Raw genomic sequence first — 19,477 nt, 5'->3', positions numbered from 1 at the left:
CTAACAAAAGCTCTACCAATCCCCTACTTTTTAGCTAGCACATTATGTGAAATCCTATTCTTAGGACACGGCTTTAAATTGAACATACACTTCCACTTGCATTGTTGATGGACATACATTTCTGCTATTTGAGATCCCAAGGCAGTCAAGGGATGGAGTTAGAGCAGTTTTACAGATTCTTAATTCTTTTTTTTTTCTTTTAGTTTTGGTTCCTGTGGCACTGCCTTTAGCACACACCAATTTTGTCCATGCACATTGTAGGCAGATAGTGAGAAGTTGAGAGTCTTATGTGTCATGTCTACTGTCTTAAACTGGTCTGTCATTATAAAATTATAATCCCAGTTTACTACTATTCAAAGGCAGAGAACAGAACTTCATGACATGATTGGTGGTATATCAAATGTTTTATTAATCACATAATGATTATAATTAACTCATGCCAGCCCTAGCTAAATGGCCCAATCTTTTTTCTTTATCTTTATAGTGCTACCAGAATTCTGCATGCTTTTCATAGAGTATTTAAATCTCTCTTGAACTCATTTGCTCATCTACAAAATGGGAAAATATAACTCACAGTCACTCCTTATATCATATGGTAACTTTTTAAAAATGCTATTTTTATAAATTTTTTAAGTTTAATTTCTCTATGCCAACCTTATCGACAATCTTCTACTGTAAAATCAGGACAACTGATTAATATAGTTAATTACCTCAAAAATTTAATTCCGATATTTACTTATTGTTCAGATTTTGAGATAACCAACAAGAACCAAAAATCAAAGCCCGAGACTAATTTGGGAATTTTGTGTGCTATACTGTCTTTCTTTCAATCATACACTAAGGATCCATTATATGCCAGGAAATGCCCACTGTTGGGCTTACAGAGATAATTTCTTAAAAAGTTAATAGGCACATTGACATTGCTCAAACTCGTTAATAATCAGAGATGAAAATTAAAATGGCAATACAATATCATCTGATGCTTGTTGGACTTGTAAAACATCAGAACGCTAAAGAATGCTAAGTAATGATGGATATTCAGACAGAGAAATTTCATCCAGGCCACTGAGAATATAGACTGGAGCAGCCACAATGGGGACTAATTTGGTAATACTTATTCAAATTAAATATATGCATAACCTACGATCCAGGAGTTCTGAATTGAGCATGTAATAAAAATGCGTAAGCCAAAGAAATTCTCACATAGGCGGATAAGGAGATATTGAACCACGTCCACCACAGCATTGCTTGGGATAGAAGGGGGTTAGATGAAAAGTTATAAGGCAGAAAAATTGTGGTGGATGCACAACATTCAATATTCTGCAACAGTCAGAATGCATAGATCAGATCAATACTTAGCAATACAGGTAATCTTCAGGGTATAGTACTCAGTGACTATGCAAGAAAGAGTAATCTATTGAGGGAAACTAGAATAGGTGACCTCAACATCTGCCTCTTTGACAAGAAAATTATTTTTGAGCTAAAGGCAATTAAGAAGCAGCAAATGGAGGGAAAATTTTCCCTATCCTCCTGCTTTTCTGCCTAAGAGCAGGATATAAATTCTCCTTTACTGGAGACAAGTCTGAACTCTTACCGGCCCAGAGACAGCACCAGAGGAATCCGCAAACAAACTTACTCTATTTTCCACCCATATATTTACCTTCCCACAGTTTCCCAGCTTTGGAAGCCTAAAATAATTTTCCTTTGCCCTGTCATTTCCCCACAAATTTATTTTTTGTTGAAGGTGCTCTACAAGCCAGAGTTCCAAACCACCACTTCGAGTTACACTTCTATGGGTTTTATCCCATATGATGAGCACTGCTCTTAATAAACATGTTTGTTTCCGTCTTATTAATCTATCTTTTGTTATAGGGATCCATCCCAATGAAGAATTCATGAGGGTTGAGGGGGAAATTTTTTTGTTCCCTACAATACATATTGTATACACTACATGTATATTGTATAAAAATATACAATAGGAGAATAAAAATGTACAGATTGGTAATGGGAAACATAAAACACATTAAGTGCAATAAATTATAACAATGGTATAATGGAATTCTTCAGGGCAAAGAGTGAAAATACAAAGCCAGAGTTAGTGACTGTAGTGAGGACAAGGGAGGCTGAGTCCAAGGAGAAGAGCAGGAAATACTTCGTGGAGGATGTGGAGGATATACCCCTTGGGCAAGTCTGTGTATTCTACTGTTAGCTTTCTTCCTGGTTTTGGGTGACTTACTTTAGACTACTTTAGGCTCTAGAACTTTATAATAATCATGAGCAACTACATAGGTTCTGCATGATATTTATGGATGAGGTTTTGGGATAATAGGAAAAAATCATGTGCTTCAGGAAAAATCCGACCTGGGCTTGGAGATCGGCTCCACCGTCTATTACATGATGAAATGCATCTTAAACCATCTGAGCCTCAAAATATCTGAACTTCAGCTCTTTCATTTTTAAAGGAAGTCCCCACAGAGTCTCCATGAGAATAAAATGCGATCACATATGTCAAGTGACTAGCAAAGTGTCTGGAAAATAATAAGCCTTCAGTAACTCTTAGCCCCTCTGTGATTCCGCTTCCAAAATAGATAGCACGTAGGCAGTTTATGTTATTATAGCATATAAAGGGAAAGAAAACTTTTTACTAGGCAATATTGAGGAGCAAATTTTTGGAAGCTAGCTGGTTATAAATTTCTTAAAAATGTAATAAATTTTAGTTTTATGAAAACTTGTTTTCTAATCAGCTGAATTGTGGATTTTTTTTTTCACTCCTGTGTAATTTCCTGCTAAACAAAATATGCTGGCTTTTTGATTTGGGAGGTTAATGAAAACTGATTTATTAAAAATCTCCTTCTCTGTAAATCTCAATTTTTGGTACCACCCTGTCCCTCAAATCTGCCACAGCCATAGAATTAATTCCCGTGTCTCCATTCTGGGCTATATTGAGTATTTTACTTAATTTTAAAGTCAGATATTTTTGTGGTTATAATATCCTGCTTTCACACAAGCCGTATTATAAATGCATCACACTTACATTCAATGAAGAGCAGATAATGGAGATCTCTGAATGTGGAACTTATAAGTTCAAAAACAAAGAAAAGGAAGTGTCTCATTTTCCAGACAACTATTCTCCACTCCCTGAAGTTCAAGGATACGTTTAATAAGATAGAAGAGAAATGCTACATTTTTTAAAATCCAAAGACATTTAATTTAAAATGGAAAAAATTGGTGAAAAGAAAAAATTAAGGCTGGGTACAGTGGCTCCTGCCTGTAATCCCAGCACTTTGGGAGGCCTAGGCTGGTGGATCACTTGAGGCAAGGAGTTCATGAGCAGCCTGGCCAACATGGTGAAATCTCTACTAAAAATACAAAAATTATCTGGGCGTGGTGGCATGAGCCTGTAATCTCAACTACTCAGGTGACTGAGGCACGAGAATCACTTGAGCCTGCGAGACAGAGGTTGCAGTGAGCCTAGATCGCGCCACTCCACTCCAACCTGGGTGACCCAGAAAGACTCCATTTCAAAATAGTAATAGTAGTAATAATAAGAAGCAGCCTACAGAAAGACAAAACAACTCAAATTTCTTATTCACCAGAATTATCCTATGCAAATGTGTGGGCCTCTCTGTCCTTTAAATTGCATATGTGTAAAATGGATATAAAACGGTTTATGTTATAGGGTTAGAGGCATTGTAAAGATTACAGGCATTATATGGAGATAATTTACCACACAGTTCATGATATATAGTAATTACTCAAGAAAGTGAAGCTATTATACATTAATTCAACCAATTTTTTGAGCACCTACTAAATGTCAGGTTCTAACCACTGGAGACGTAGCAGTGAATAAAACAGGCAAAAATACTCTATTTTTTATGGATGGTGAGAAGTCCCACGGAGAAAACCAAAGCAACAAAGAAAAGGGAAGCTGCAGTGTGAAGGCTTTGCAATTTTCAACTGTGTGGTCAAGTAGGCTTCAAGGAAAAGGTGACACTTAAAAGAGGCTAAAGGAAACTAGGAATGAGGGAAAGGAAGATGTGCCTTATTAAACGGGCAGCTCCAAATGGCAACTCAGAAGAGTGCTCATCATGTATCCTCATGCCTGGCTTGTCTTTCTGACAGGTCCTACACAAAATGAAACACGAATTCTGCTTGAGAACCCTGGAGCTTCCCCGAATGAGAAAATCTGCAGGTCAAGAAAATAGGGGATTAAAGACTGTGGCCATATCTCCTGCCATTCTATTTCAGCCTATCCCTACTTCATTTCTCATATCCAAATATATATTATCAGCAGGAAAAATTTAATTCTATTACATGTTGCATTAAGATTATTATCATTTTTGTTCCCTCTACTAGAATATCAGGCAGTAAAAAAAATGGTTTCTAGGAAGAGCGATTGCTCATGTAACTCCGTGCTTGGAGATGAAAGATAATTTCAGCTGTGGGTTTGCAGCCAGTCCAAGAACAATCTGGTTGTGAACTGCAATGTGAAAGATAGAAGATTCCTGACAAGATCTTTTCTTTTCTTTACTTCTCTCTTTCTCTCTCTCTCTCTCCCTCCAATCCCCTGGTACCTCAGTATTGAAGCAGTCTGTCTGTAGGAAAATATGAGTGTAAAATATTAAAATAACTATAGAGTTTCAAGAAGGAGATTATAAATATAAATTCTTCGTCAAAAGGCTGTTGCCATTTGTTTTCACGTGTCTTCTGGCCCTTGGCCCAGGAAATCTACTGCCTAAGGGTTTTGCAACTGCAGGAAAAAATGTTCTACAAAACACAAACTTAGAGAAAATGCTTCAAAGGGTGCTGAAGATTGAAATGTACAGATATTTGATGGAAAACTCAGAAAAGATACGTCAAATACCTCAAGAAACAGAGGATAGCCACCATTCTCTTGATCAGTATCATCCTCACCATCCTCAGAGCTGAATACTCCGTTCTAGGCACTGACAATCTACGGGCTCTGAAGAAAAGCTCTGCTAATCTACAACATAGCTGAGACCGCTCTTTAAGTATCTGCACAGGTATAAAACCTTTACAGGGCCGGGCGCGGTGGCTCACGCCTGTAATCTCAGCACTTTGGGAGGCTGAGGCAGGAGGATCACGAGGTCAGGAGATGGAGACCATCCTGGCTAACACGGTGAAACCCCGTCTCTACTAAAAAATATTTAAAAATTAGCCGGGCGTGGTGGCGGGAGCCTGTAGTCCCAGCTACTGGGGAGGTTGAGGCAGGAGAATGGCGTGAACCTGGGAGGCGGAGCTTGCCGTGAGCCGAGATCGCGCCACCGCACTCCAGCCTGGGCGACAGAGGTAGACTACGTCACCAAAAAAAAAAAAAAACCGTTACAGGTGAATCAAAATCTTCTGAAGAAAAGCTGTCAGGAAAACACACTTATTGGAGCAGTGCTTTGGGCTTCAGCTAATTAGCTGAAGGAGATGAAGGAGAGGCCAGGGGGTCTAGTCCCTACCATCATCTCTCATATATAAAACTATAGTTTTGTTTTTTTCTCTCTGGCTAAAAATTAATAATGCAGAAAACTCGGGACATAGAAAAAGGTAAAAAAGTAGAAAAGAAACATCTCACTGCTCCCTAAACTTTTATTTTTCTCCATTGATCAAATCAAGGTTTTTCTTAGTCTATCTAGGTGAGATTATTATGATGTATATAAATTATTTTGCCTTTCTCTTGAGTGTTAAACTATGAATATATCAAAATTTATTTTAATGTGTTATTTGTACTGGCTATACTATATTCTCTTAAATGGACATGTGAAATAATTCATTTAATCATTAACCTTTCATATATAATATAAATAAAAGTATACATTTATGTAAAATACATTTATATTTGTATTTGTATATACTTTATACATGGAAATATATATGGATATATGTTTATATGTGAAAATATAATTTTACATTTAATTTGTCTTATATATACATAAACTATACTTTATATATTATATACTATAAATAACACATATACTAACTATACTATATAACATATATAAACTATACTATATATTATACAATATACTATATTATATAATATAGTATGCTTATGTAGTATACTATATATTATATAATGTATTACCAATTATATATTATATAATATATTACTTATATATAATATGATTACCTATTTTGTGTATATTACCTATTATGTAATATGGAGTATACTTTATACTATATATTATATAAGACTATATTATATATTATATAATTATATTATATTACATAGTCATAAAGTATTATATAATACTATTATATATTATATATTATATACTATATTATATAATAGTATATATAATATAATATAGTATAGTATATATTATATAATATATAGTATATATAGTATTATATATACTATATAGTATTATATATAACATTATATACAACATATAGTATATATGATATATATTATAATATAGTATAATATATACTATATATTATATATAATACTATTCATATTATATATGGTATTATGTATACTATATGGTATTGTTATAATTAGGTATATATTATATACCATATATACTATATAACATACATAATATAGTTATGCTATATAAAATAGTATATATGGTATTATATATTATATATGATATATGCTATATAATATAGTTATAATATAAAATACTATATTATATATTATATAATTATAATTATATAATGCTATATTTTATAATTATATTATAAATAGCATAGTTAATATATACACATATAACTATAGTATAGTTAATATAAACACATATAAATATACTTAAAATTGACTATCTTCAGTCTCATATATAGTTTTAGATGTTTTGCTACTGTGAGGAGACTGAAAATGAGCCATAAATTTTTGTGCAAAAATATTAATTTTTTTAAGTTAATTCCCATAATGGGAATTAATGATTGGAATAAGACTCTTGATCTGTGATGATATTTTTAAAAAGAGTGATAAACAACAACAACAACAAAAAGCCCAACTACAACGGTGGCAGGTGCTCAGAAAGGATGCAAGCTGAGGAACTGTAGCATAGTCCTAGCAGCCCTCCTGGACTGGCAAGGCCAGGCCAGTTGCTGGAGCCCTGGAGATGGGGGGTGGGGAGGCAAGGCAGGATGTCCAGGAGAAAGCACTGAGGCAATATCTGGGACTGTGGTAATATGGAAGAAAAGTAGCTGTTTATCAAGAATTTCAGTATTTTTAACAACCAGCAGGGCCAGGCCAGGGCATATTAGATAAAAATCAGAACTGTTCTTGCTATAGAATGCCAAATTACTTTCAGGGAAATTTTAATTTCATACCCTTACCTTTTACACATGAAAGCTTCCATATCATTGTAACCTCATCAGTATTATATGTTATTGGTTTTTAAGCCTTCTTGAATTATTCTTAGTAAGCATTTGAACTTTCCTTTTTTATATTTTGAATAAAATATATTATTAGCTAATTAACCAAATATTTTTTCATTATTTCTCTCAGATTGTTATTGTTAATAGAGATCAAGCTGAAGGAGACCCAGGGAATTGATCTCAAGCCCTGTAACCTCCCTAGTTCCCTTCAGGCATATATTATTAGGTTCACCATCTATAAAATGAAGATAACAACAGGTCGCCTACACCAGAGTTACATGACCGTGTATATTAAATTGCAAAGTTTTATTCAGTGTGACTGTCAAGAGGAAACTTACTCACTAATTAAGACACCGCAGACCAAAATGGCACAAAAACTGGCAAGATACAAATTTGTCCTTCAGCAAAATTACAGATAAACACATGCCATGGACTTTTATGTAGATTGTAAATAATAAAATTGGGAACGGAAAACAGTCTAACATTAACAACAACAAAACAAAATGAGAACCTACCATATTGCTTTTTTTCTGTGTCACCTGTATAAGCCCATTGCTGCATTCTCATTAATTCTAAGGCTTTAGAACTAAGTTTATTTGCTTTTGTAAGTATACAATCATTTAATCTGCAATGATAGTTTTGTCCTCACTTGGTTCATTATCCCTTGTTTTGCTGTTTCAAACCTTATTGAATTAGCCAAAAACAATCTTGTTTACTCTACTTTTAATGACAATCATTCCGGTGTTCTAACACTATGTTCCATTCTCTCAAATCTGTAACTTATCTGTCTTTAACAATACCTCAATGTTCACTGAAAGTTTTAAATACAATACAATGGGGTAAATTATTTGGGTAAAATTATGAAGAATATTTTATTTTTAATCATATATTTTAATAAATGCCTTTAATAAAATGATGCCCCAAACTATAACTGCGTTTATCTAAAGTAGTTCTAAATCTTGTAGATTAGTTTATGATTATAATCTATAACCTTCTGATAAAGGAGTAACTGCTATGATGCTGCATATAAGTACATTAGTTTTTACTTATTTTTCATTACAAGCAATTAAAATCCATTCCCAAAATTGTCTGCAGGTCTAGAAACCCCATTAGAATACCACTTCCTCAATACAACAAACATGGTAATAGCCACACTATTCTGAAAAAAAAAATCCTACCTCTTCTCTAGAAGGTGACTCATAAAAGAAGATTTCAAGACTCAAAGCATGTTTAATGGCTCAAACACACAAGAAATCAGCGCCTGAGTCCCTTCCATAATATATCTGTAAAGTATTTCTCCAACCTATGCTAACACCACTAGAATGACAGGTAACTTTTTATCTCCCAAGGAGTGGAAGTTATTTTCTATTTATGGACAAGTTTCATCATTAACATGCTCTTCTACTTTTTTTTTTTTTATTTTTTTTAGATGGAGTCTTGCTCTGTCGCCCATGCTGGAGGGCAATGGCCTGATCTTGGCTCACTGCAACCTCCTCCTCCCGGGTTCAAGCAATTCTCCTGCCTCAGCCTCCCGAGTAGCTAGGATTACAGGCATGTGCCACCATGCCCAGCTAATTTTTGTATTTCTAGAAGAGCCGGGGTTTCACTATGTTGGCCAGGCTAGTCTCGAACTCCTGACCTAGCAGGTGATCCGCCTACCTCGGCCTTCCAAAGTGCTGGGATTACAGGCATGAGCCATCAGGCCCGGCCAACATGCTCTTACACTGAGCCAAGAAATCACTCTCTGAAGCTTTCAACCATTGGCACTTTGAGGGCAGATATTCTATTGTTTGCCCATCAGAAAATATACAAAAATGGCAATTAGCATAATCAAATTCTTTTTTCCAAGCAAAAAATACCTCAGTTCCCTACATTTCCTCACATATTTTAAATTTGTTGATCTGTACTGTTGGCTTACTATGGATCATTGGTAAATATTAACCTTTGCTTCCTGCCACCTCCTAGTTTCTAAACCTGACACACTGGATCTTCCAGTTCCTACTTGAATTACATTCATTCTATTGCTATCCAATCAGCTTAAAGTATTAAGCTTCTGTGTTACCTTAACATGTCATTTATGAAAGGAGACAAGATTAATAATCTGATAAGGTTAGATTGTCAAATAGCTAGTCATTGCTAAGTACCTAATTTCTCTTGTGAAAGGAAAATAAAATCTTGGGACTCCAAACTCACTATGTTAAAAGGAAGAGTTACACTTGAGAACTGGGTCACACAAAATCTGTCTTCCTTTTCGTATGTAAACAGATAGGTGCAATGATAGAAGGCCACTGTTTCTCCAGGTGGCCCCCCTCCTTTTACATATAACATGTGGATTCAGTGAGTACTAATCAAACCCTCACAAGAAAGTGACCACTTACCTCACTACCTACCCTCCCTATTACTTTCTTTCCTCCTTCTCTCCTGCTTCTTTTCCCCCTCTAAATATTGAAGCCCTCAAACACCTCTTTGGAAAAAGCACAGATCACAGATGCTACTGCAACCTGTGTCTCTTTTTCTCAGTTGCATCCTCAATCTTGGTAAAATAAACGTCTAAATTGATAGAGAGCTGTCTCAGACACTTTCTCCCTTAGCAAGTTAAGAATTAATTATTAAATCTGTTTAGTGCAATTTGTTGGACTGGACTAAAGTCAAGAGATCTGGGTTTTGTTCTGCCTTGTTGGTCTCCAGGTTTCTTATTTGTGAAGTGAGAGTGTTGATGGTCTCTTAAGTTTCTTTTAGGTTTTAACGTCTGTAGAAATGCTGGTGTCTATATGTTGCAGAACAAGAGAACCATCAAACTGCTCTCAACATATGTCAGAAAAATTATGACAGAAAATATTATGAGGGTGGATAACACCTGTATTTCATATGTGAGTTGCTTGAGTGGATTAAAAAATTATAAATGTAAATACAATTATTGGTATAGCAATGATATAGTGGCTGAGTTAGTATACAATAGGTTAATGAAAATAGAAGCAGGAAAGCTGGATTAAATGTGATTATTTGAGTTGTAGTTCTTTCTAACTCTTAAAAAGTTTTCTGGCATTTGAACATAAGAACCAAATAGTGGGAAAGATAAAATGATTATCCTTTAAGCAGAGCCTAGAGCAAGGAGAACACATTGGCCATGACTGCTTTCCGGAACATTTTTTCAGGTATAAATATATGCACTGTAAATTAATAGCATTCTCTCTTACCAAAAAGAATATGGGATTCTTTTTTCCCATGTACCATCTAGCATGAAGGCAACACTCATTAGAAGTTGAAAAACAATGAACACCCATTGAGAAGTTTAATTTATGGAAGCACCAATGCTGATGGATCCAAAAGTATGTTCTATGAGATTTAAAATATATGCATTACTCTCAAAACCTAAAAACAATTGCAGAAAATGACAACAAGAATACTTCAAGACCCTGAATAAAGCAATTCTGGCTACTCATTGTGTCTCATTAAAGCACACAAGCTCATATACATGAACATACATGCATAACTTTACACTTCCCAGTTTGTTCTCTGTAAAAGTTACATGGTCTGTGTTTCTGTTCATGGTTTGTTTTCCTCTCTTTATTCCTATTGGGTTCATATAATATTTATTTCATACATTTTCCTAACATTAGAATGCAAAATCTATGGATAACAGTGTTATTTATCAGTTATACTTTATTGATATGGAAGATGACTCAAAGAGTTTGCCATCTATTTCCTTTCTTTCGAATTTCTCAGAGCCCTAATAATTGCTTGGCTTCTAAACTGAAGTGCCAAGCACCTTTTGCAAAAACCTTACAGTCTCTCTTAAACTATGAAAACTCTTTCCACACAAACACCAGACTCAAGAGGAGAAGCCAATCGATAGGGCACATGTGCATCCTCTCCCTGCTCATGTCTCTGAAAAAATCAAATAGACCCCCCCACCTCAAAACACGATAATTAAGTGGTATAAAAGTAGCAATTTCATCTAGGAAGGCTTTTAGCTGGTTTGCTTTTGTGTGTTTTTGAAGCACGGTGGGAGAAGTGGTAGCACCATTATGAATGCTTAGAGAATATTTGCACCAAAGCCATGTGCCTACCTATCTGTGCAAACAAGGAAAGAAAATTGAGGTAGTAAAACCTGTAAACTAAGACAGAAATGGGACCCTATGAGATACATTACAGGAGCTGAGCACAAAGGACTGAACAGGATCAACGGCTTCATTTGCTAGGCACTGGAGTTTAATGAATGATTTGGAAGGATACTCAAGCCATGGGACAATACAAAACTTTCAGGCACCCTGTAGATCATAGAATATGTGCGAAGACCATTTCTGTAAGGCAAGGATAGAAAGTTCCTTGCTGTATAGTAATGCATTGTTCTGCAGTCAGGCCAATAATAGGTGATTAGATAACCATCTCTCAATTGCTACGTCAGCACTCAAACTAACTGAAGTAGAGTGTCCTCTCCCCTCAAAACACTGGTTTTTCAAGCAACAGACACCTAGACCTAGGGATTTTAAATGCATTGCTTTTGATTTCATATAACTTGGTTGGGTAGTGAAAACTAAGTATATATAACTTGAATTTTTCTTGGAGTTTTTCTTATATTTCTGATTGATTTCTTATGAAAAGTGACCTTAAAGGGCACCCACATTCTCCCCAAGGCAGAGCTTGTTATTAATACATTATTGGGGCTCAGTCAGAAGAACTCCAAGAGTTGCTCCCTCTATTTTGTTAAGTTCTCTATATCAGCTTCTATGCGCACCTTTATGTAAGGACTCACCGTGCAGGCCAAATGTTCCTTTCTCTAGATAGATTATAAGCATCTGGATAAATTTGCATTAGAAATTCAATTAACTTTATATTAAAAGGTCAATTAACTTGGCCATGATAGAGATTGTTTTTAATTACTTTTTCTTGTAGGGCTTCTCTTCTTGTCCAAGCACAAGTGACACTATCAAATGATAGTCTCATTGCCTGTTGGTTGCCTGAAACTCATATCCAAAACACACAGGAAATAATTGTCTTGGTTAAATGAATTAATAAGACATTCTTTAGACAATTCATAAGTATTATAATTTTGGGGACTTAAAGTATCCGTAACCAATAACAAAGTATTTTAGCTTAAATACCCTCCATGGTATTGTTCATGGCAATCCCCTTCATTGTCTGTCTTTGTTGGTTTCTATTTTCTTGGTGCAAGATGATAATAAAGTAAAATGATTTTAAGGATTACTTCTTATTACACTATATCACAGTGTATTTCAAGAAAAATTAACAAATAATGACATTACAATCAACGATCTCTGTCAGGCATGGTGGCTTATGCCTGTAATCTCAGCACTTTGCGAGGCTGAGGCAGGCAAATCACTCAAGGTTAGGAGTTCGAGACCAGCCTGACCAACACGGCGAAACCCCATCTCTACTAAAAAATACAAAAATTAGCCTGGTGTGGTGGCGGGTTCCTATAATCCCAGCTACTTGGGAGGCTGAGGCAGGGAGAATTGCTTGAACCTGGGAGTCAGAGGTTGCAGTGAGCCAAGATCGTGCCACTGCACTCTAGCCTGGGCAAGAGAGTGAGACTTCATCTCAAAAAACAAACAAACAAAAAAACAAAAAATTAGTGATCTCATTTCATTAGAGTTATCTTTGTGTTAATATGAGCCACAATTCAACTCATTCATGAGGCACTAGAACACTTATACTTAAGAGGTTCAAGGGATTACCACTTGGCATTAAGTTACAAGTGACAATAGGGTCCACTTGATATCAAATTGTAACCATTATTGAACTATCACTCAGGCAAAATAAAATAACTAAAGATAAATATATCAATAATATATCTACATATTTCATACATAATAATGCATTAACCCAAACTTCCAGATGACTAGCAACTTAAAAATGAAGCAAACACTGTTCAGGAGTTGATATGAGGAAAAGTCTTGAGATGAAACTTATTTCACTTTTGCAGAAGAGAATAACCTTCACCCTCCAGGAGCAATAAGATGTCCTAAGCACTTTGTAAATGCTACCTATATCACTCTCACTACAACCTTATGAGATAACATTAATTGTTCTCATTTTACTGATGTTTCAGCCAAGATCATACAGTTCATTGGGGGCCGAGTTATCTGTGTTCATCTACCTTTCCAGAGTTTCAATTTTCCCCTAGAATGAAAATGCTGGATCTAAAAGTAATGAGACTATAAAATGCCTGTAAAAGGGTGCTTAGGGCTGGGTGTGTTGGCTCACGCTTATAATCCCAGCACTTTGGGAGGCCAAGGTGAGTGGATTATGAGGTCAGGAGTTCAAGACCAGCTTGGCCAAGATGGTGAAACCCCCATCTCTATTAAAAACACAAAATTTAGCCAGGTGTGGTGGTTGGCGCCTGTAATCCCAGCTACTCAGGATGCTGAGACAGGACAATTGCTTGAACTCGGGAGGTGGAGGTTGCACTGAGCCAAGATTGCACCACTGCACACTCCAGCCTGGGCGACAGACTGAGACTCCGTCAAAAAAAAAAAAAAAAAAAAAAAAAAAAAAAAAAAAAAAAAAAAAAAAAAACGGGGGGTGCTTAGCAGTGTTCTGAATGCTAGAGGTAATTCTAAGCATTCAGTTTTGGAACTAAGAGGAAGGGAACAGATTAGGCCCATGCCACTCAAAGAATGTGTCCACAAGAGTGTAAATTAACTCTGTCATTGAGCACAATTTTTCCCCATGGTGAGACTTTCTCAATGAAAAAAGCTATGCATCAGTTTATATTCCAGTGCATATTTCTAATCTTCACATGGGCAAATAACAGTTTGAAAAGCAGTAACCAGTCCATGAACAAGGCTTTAAGTGGCACAAGCTTAAGAAGCTTCTTATGAGATTTTCCTTTTCTGTGAGTATTTTAATCATTTTGGATAAGAGTTACCCTTAAAGTTATCCTATTTGATTATTTGATTTTTCATTTATTAAAAGAATAAGTCACATCCCTTATTCACAATAGAGATAGTAATGAAGGCTAGTGTCCTATACCCTGTAAATCTCTGGGGGCATTAATGTTAGTTGAAGTAATATTGCTAGTTTTAATAAGCTGATCTCTTCCAACAGCAAAAAAAAAAAAAAAAAAGAAAGAAAAAGAAACCTTTCTTAAAAAATGAACAATATTGTCATCACACAGTATAATGTTTGAAGTGAAATATAAACTTTAAAAATATATTATTCGTACCTGCACCTCCGCCTATGCTTAGAATCTTAATTTCTGATTTTGTGTCTCCAATCCTGAAAGAAAAAAAAATATGTAGTTTTAGAAAAATGTGTTAGGTGCTTTGTGAAATCTGATTATCTAGTCTAGTTGAAGAGAACAGACTAAAAATACAATGAACGAAAACTAGGCCAACATGAAAGTTCCCAATTATACCAGTTATATTGCCATCTTTAGAGTATATTTCAAAATACAGGTTTTATTCATTAACAATCTTGAACTGGGAGACTTGGAAATGGCATTATGTACATCTCAGAGGTAGAAAATGCCATTTGTTTGAATATTGTTTGGAGAACAAGAATAGAAAAAGTGGAGTTTCGAGTCTGGTAATATAATAAGCCACCCATCGTAGATAGGGGAAAGGCTCAGGTGGTTCCCACTATCTATAATGTCTGCCTTCTTTCCTCCCCTACCCCCCTTTTTTTTTTTTTTTACCTTACTTTTAATGAACAAATGTTTATTAAACATGTATTATGTGTATTCTATCCTAGGCATTAAAAAAATAGATATCACTTTGCTCTCAAAATGATATGTGAGACAATAAAGCCCTGAATTATGACTCAGGTACTAGAAATAGAATGAAGTAGATAGATTGGGAAATAAGCCAGTAGGACTTGCTGTTAGACTGATGTGAAGACGTAAGAAAAAAAAAATATGGGTGCGCAATGACTTCCCTGTTTCAGGCTTGGATGACTGGGAAAAGGGTGATGCCAAAAAGGAAGCTGAGAAATATAGTTTGGTAACAAGCTTATGTTTTTGTCAGGGCTTTTTAAAAAAATAAATAAGAATTCGGCAAACATTTGAATTTGCAAGATTTAAGCTAGGAGAAGAGAAATCGGGGCCAGGGATGTATTCTGGAGAATCATCATCATAAAGTAATAGTCAATGCTAGAAGAGTAGATTCCATCACCCAAAGTTACTGCAGAGTTAGAGTAGTAGTGGATGGTGATCCAATATCAACTTCTAAAGATAACTGGATTGTGAAGAATACACAAAGAAGACAGAGAAGAAAAGAAAGCACAGAGAAGTACTAGAGTAACTGGAGGCAGAGAAAGCCCTTAGTCGTAGCAAAAGCAGCAGAGTGTACTACTTAAAAAAGGAAAAATCTACATCGAATTTGGCAATATGAGTGTCTTTAATAATAGCAGTTTTTTTTAAGTTCATTCATGTTTTTAATATAAAGTTTGAAGTAATAATTTTAATAATTCCTAGAACATTGTTAGGTGCTATGGGGTTTAGATAGTAATTTTTTTTCTTTTTTGTTTTCTGGTTTTTCTTTCTTTCTTTCTTTCTTTCTTTCTTTCTTTCTTTCTTTCTTTCTTTCTTTCTTTCTTTCTTTCTTTTTTTTAATTATACTTTAAGTTCTAGGGTACATGTGCATAACATGCAGGTTTGTTACATATGTATACATGTGCCATGCTGGTGTGCTGCACCCATCAACTCATCAGCACCCATCAACTCGTCATTTACATCAGGTATAACTCCCAATGCAATCCCTCCCCCCTCCCCCCTCCCCGTGATAGGCCCCGGTGTGTGATGTTCCCCTTCCCGAGTCCAAGTGATCTCATTGTTCAGTTCCCACCTATGAGTGAGAACATGCGGTGTTTGGTTTTCTGTTCTTGCGATAGTTTGCTGAGAATGATGGTTTCCAGCTGCATCCATGTCCCTACAAAGGACACAAACTCATCCATTTTTATGGCTGCATAGTATTCCATGGTGTATATGTGCCACATTTTCTTAATCCAGTCTGTCACTGATGGACATTTGGGTTGATTCCAAGTCTTTGCTGTTGTGAATAGTGCCGCAATAAACATATGTGTGCATGTGACTTTATAGCAGCATGATTTATAATCCTTTGGGTATATCCCCAGTAATGGGATGGCTGGGTCATATGGTACATCTAGTTCTAGATCCTTGAGGAATCACCATACTGTTTTCCATAATGGTTGAACTAGTTTACAATCCCACCAACAGTGTAAAAGTGTTCCTATTTCTCCACATCCTCTCCAGCACCTGTTGTTTCCTGACTTTTTAATGATTGCCATTCTAACTGGTGTGAGATGGTATCTCACTGTGGTTTTGATTTGCATTTCTCTGATGGCCAGTGATGATGAGCATTTTTTCATGTGTCTGTTGGCTGTATGAATGTCCTTTTTTGAGAAAAAGAAGACTGAGGACTGCAGTCAGATGGCAATGGGATTAAAAGTGAGCTCAAAAATGAGGAAGCAGATCTGGAGTCTGTTGAAAAAGGATGAAAGAGAGATGGATAAGAGATGACTGCTACAGGGGAACCGTGAAGGGAAAAGGATGGTGTTTGTTTCTTTGGACTGTGGGATGGTAAACAAACCTGTGTTTTGTCTTCATTGCAAAAGCTTGCACAGTCACAGGATGGGAACAAAGGTTGAAGTAAGGTTCTAAAGGAATCTTGCAAAGTCTAGGGTCAAGAACACCTATAAATGAGTTGCCTTTTTCAGTTCTAATTATCCTCCAGTTCATAATCCTGCATCCTAACATATCCATTTCTATCTTAACCTTTTGTTCATTCTTTAAAATGCTTACATCTATGACAGCATAGGGAGGCTATGAAGCAGAGGACCCAAGTTGAAATCCCAGGTTACTGATACGTTACCTTGAGCAAGTTATTTGACATCTCTGTGAGATAAGATAATAATATCACCTCTCTTGTAGGATTATTAGTAACTGTTTCTAATTCATGGAGAAATTGTGAGGATTCAATTATTTAATTCATGTAAAGCTCTTAGAAATGTAACTGCACATGACAAGCACTCCACATATATTAGCAATTATTATGATTCTAGGCACATGTAAGTGACTTATGTGAATCACCTCTTTGAATCCTTAAAATTCCTCTATGAGTTAGATACTATCATTCATCCCATTTCACATATTATAATGACAGCAAATAATTATTGAAAACTTACTATTTTCTAGCCAAGGATTTAAAAGTTTTATATGCAACACCAATAACCAAGTTTACTATTTATAGTTATATACTATAATTTTTCCTGCCACCAAGCCCTGCCCCACCATCTACCCCCAAATAGGGAATTGAAGAATTCCTCCATAGGGAAACAAATCATCTCAGTAATAAAGTTAACATGATTTTATATCTGAGGATCACCCAGGAAAGAGCTGAGGCCACACTCAATTATTCAGTGAGCTACTCACTCAACAAACCCTGCCCTGACTTACACAAAGAGAAACTGACTACCTTTTAGCGCCTCATTATTTGATTGAACAGAAAACCAAGGCTTATTAGGCTGTCGAACATAAGAAACAGAGACTGAAAGAGGCAGAGAGAGCAGAGGAACATTTTGTAATGAATAAGAAGGTATTACATCTGATAATGATGAAAAGAATGCTATAGAAAACATTCTTGGAAATTAAAAATATAATAGTAAAAAATTAATAGATAGGCTGAAAGAGAAAGTCGTAGCAAACTGGAAATACAAGAAAATTAGGTAATCAATCCAGGAAGTATTTGATGAGTAAAAGTTTCAGAAAAATAAAACAGAGGGGAGGAATGATTACCAAAGTTCCTCATAACTGAAGGGTCTGAATCTCAACTGAATTAGCCCAGGGAGTACCCACAAAATGGGTGAAAAGGAACCATTTCACAACTCACTATTTTAAAATTTCAGAGTACTAGAGATCAGATTCTAAAAAGTTCAAAATAGTGAAGACAAAACACATAATGTAAAAGTTATTCCACAAGCCAAGGATGAGAATTTTGAGTAGCATTTGATTTCTTTTTTTCTCTTGTATGAGACAGGGTCTCACTCTGTCATCTAGACTGAGTGCAATGTCACAATCATGTCTCACTGAAGCCTTGATCTCCCGGACTTAAGCAATCTTCCCACTTCAGCCTCTGGAGTAGCCAGTGCTACAGGTGCACGCCACCTTGTTCAGCTAATTTTTTTACTTTTTCTGTAGAGATGGGATCTTGCTGTGTTGCCTAGGCTTGTCTCAAACTCCTGGGCTCAAATAATCCTCCCGCCTCAGCCTCCCAAAGTGCTGAGATTACATGCACGAACCAACACACCTGGCCAGTATTTTATTTGTTAACAGCAATTCTGGTATCTAAAAGACAATGTAAAAGTACCTTTGGATCTATGATACAAAACTGTTTTCAGTATACAGTTCTATATCCAGTCAAACTGTCTAACGATGAACATAGAACCGAGGGATTTTTAAACATACAAAGTCTCAAAAAGTTTACCTCTCATTCACTATTAAAGCTTTTAAAGAATTGGTTCAGGAAACAAAGGACTGAGGAAACAAATGAAAGGCATGAGATACAGAATCAGGGAGTTAAATACTTCAGAAAGAAAATGATTCTCAGAAAGTGAAATAAACTCCCTCCTTAACAGTTGTATAGCAGGCCAAAGCAGATCTTCCTAAACTGAAAAAAAGAACAGAGGGCTTCAGAAAAGTTGTTCCCTTGGGGTAAAATAAACAGATTCCTTGATATGTTTGCATACATTGAGACGAGATTAGTATATCTGCTTCGGAATCAAAGTAGTAATAGGTACATAGAGAACTAAGAAAAGAAACCAAAATTAAGGCAATAGTCAACTCTAGGGAAAACAAAAAGTTGTACATAAAAGGAAATGTAAGCATAGTCTAATATATCGCTCAATTATTAATAATATGTACATAGGCAAAATAACATAAACACTCAAATTATTTAACCAAAATTTTGACTAAATATGGTGACATGAAAGGGTGGGAAATATGCATGCTAATTAGCTATTTTAATACAGCAAAATGAAGAAACAGAAAAATAACATGTTATTTTGAATTATGAAAGAAAATTCCATAAATAACTAAAAGATTTCAAAGTGCTGAAAGTGGTTGCTTCTGGAGAGTGAGAATCAAGAATGGAGTGGGTGG

General features: G+C 35.6%; 1 protein-coding gene across 2 annotated transcripts in view; it reads right to left on the bottom strand.

Annotated features, from left to right (window-relative positions):
* Positions 1-19,477, bottom strand: part of LOC135964432 (histamine N-methyltransferase-like) — a 49,479-nt gene that overhangs the window by 28,159 nt on the left and 1,843 nt on the right. The window contains exons 2-3 of one of the 2 annotated variants that reach the window (XM_074008590.1): positions 18,627-18,664; positions 14,528-14,580 (exon numbers count right to left, since the gene is read on the bottom strand). Coding sequence is in view for 1 of the 2 variants with exons in the window: in XM_065525435.2 (XP_065381507.1) it covers positions 14,528-14,580 (53 nt within the window). In the remaining variant the exon portion in view is untranslated. The remainder of the gene's footprint in view (positions 1-14,527; positions 14,581-18,626; positions 18,665-19,477) is intronic. The other variant, XM_065525435.2, reaches the window with a different exon arrangement.

Source organism: Macaca fascicularis, chromosome 12, assembly GCF_037993035.2.
Source record: "Macaca fascicularis isolate 582-1 chromosome 12, T2T-MFA8v1.1".
NCBI lineage: Eukaryota > Metazoa > Chordata > Mammalia > Primates > Cercopithecidae > Macaca > Macaca fascicularis.
The sequence above is the reverse complement of the archived record's forward strand: the minus strand, read 5'-3'. Positions and strand labels throughout refer to the sequence as shown.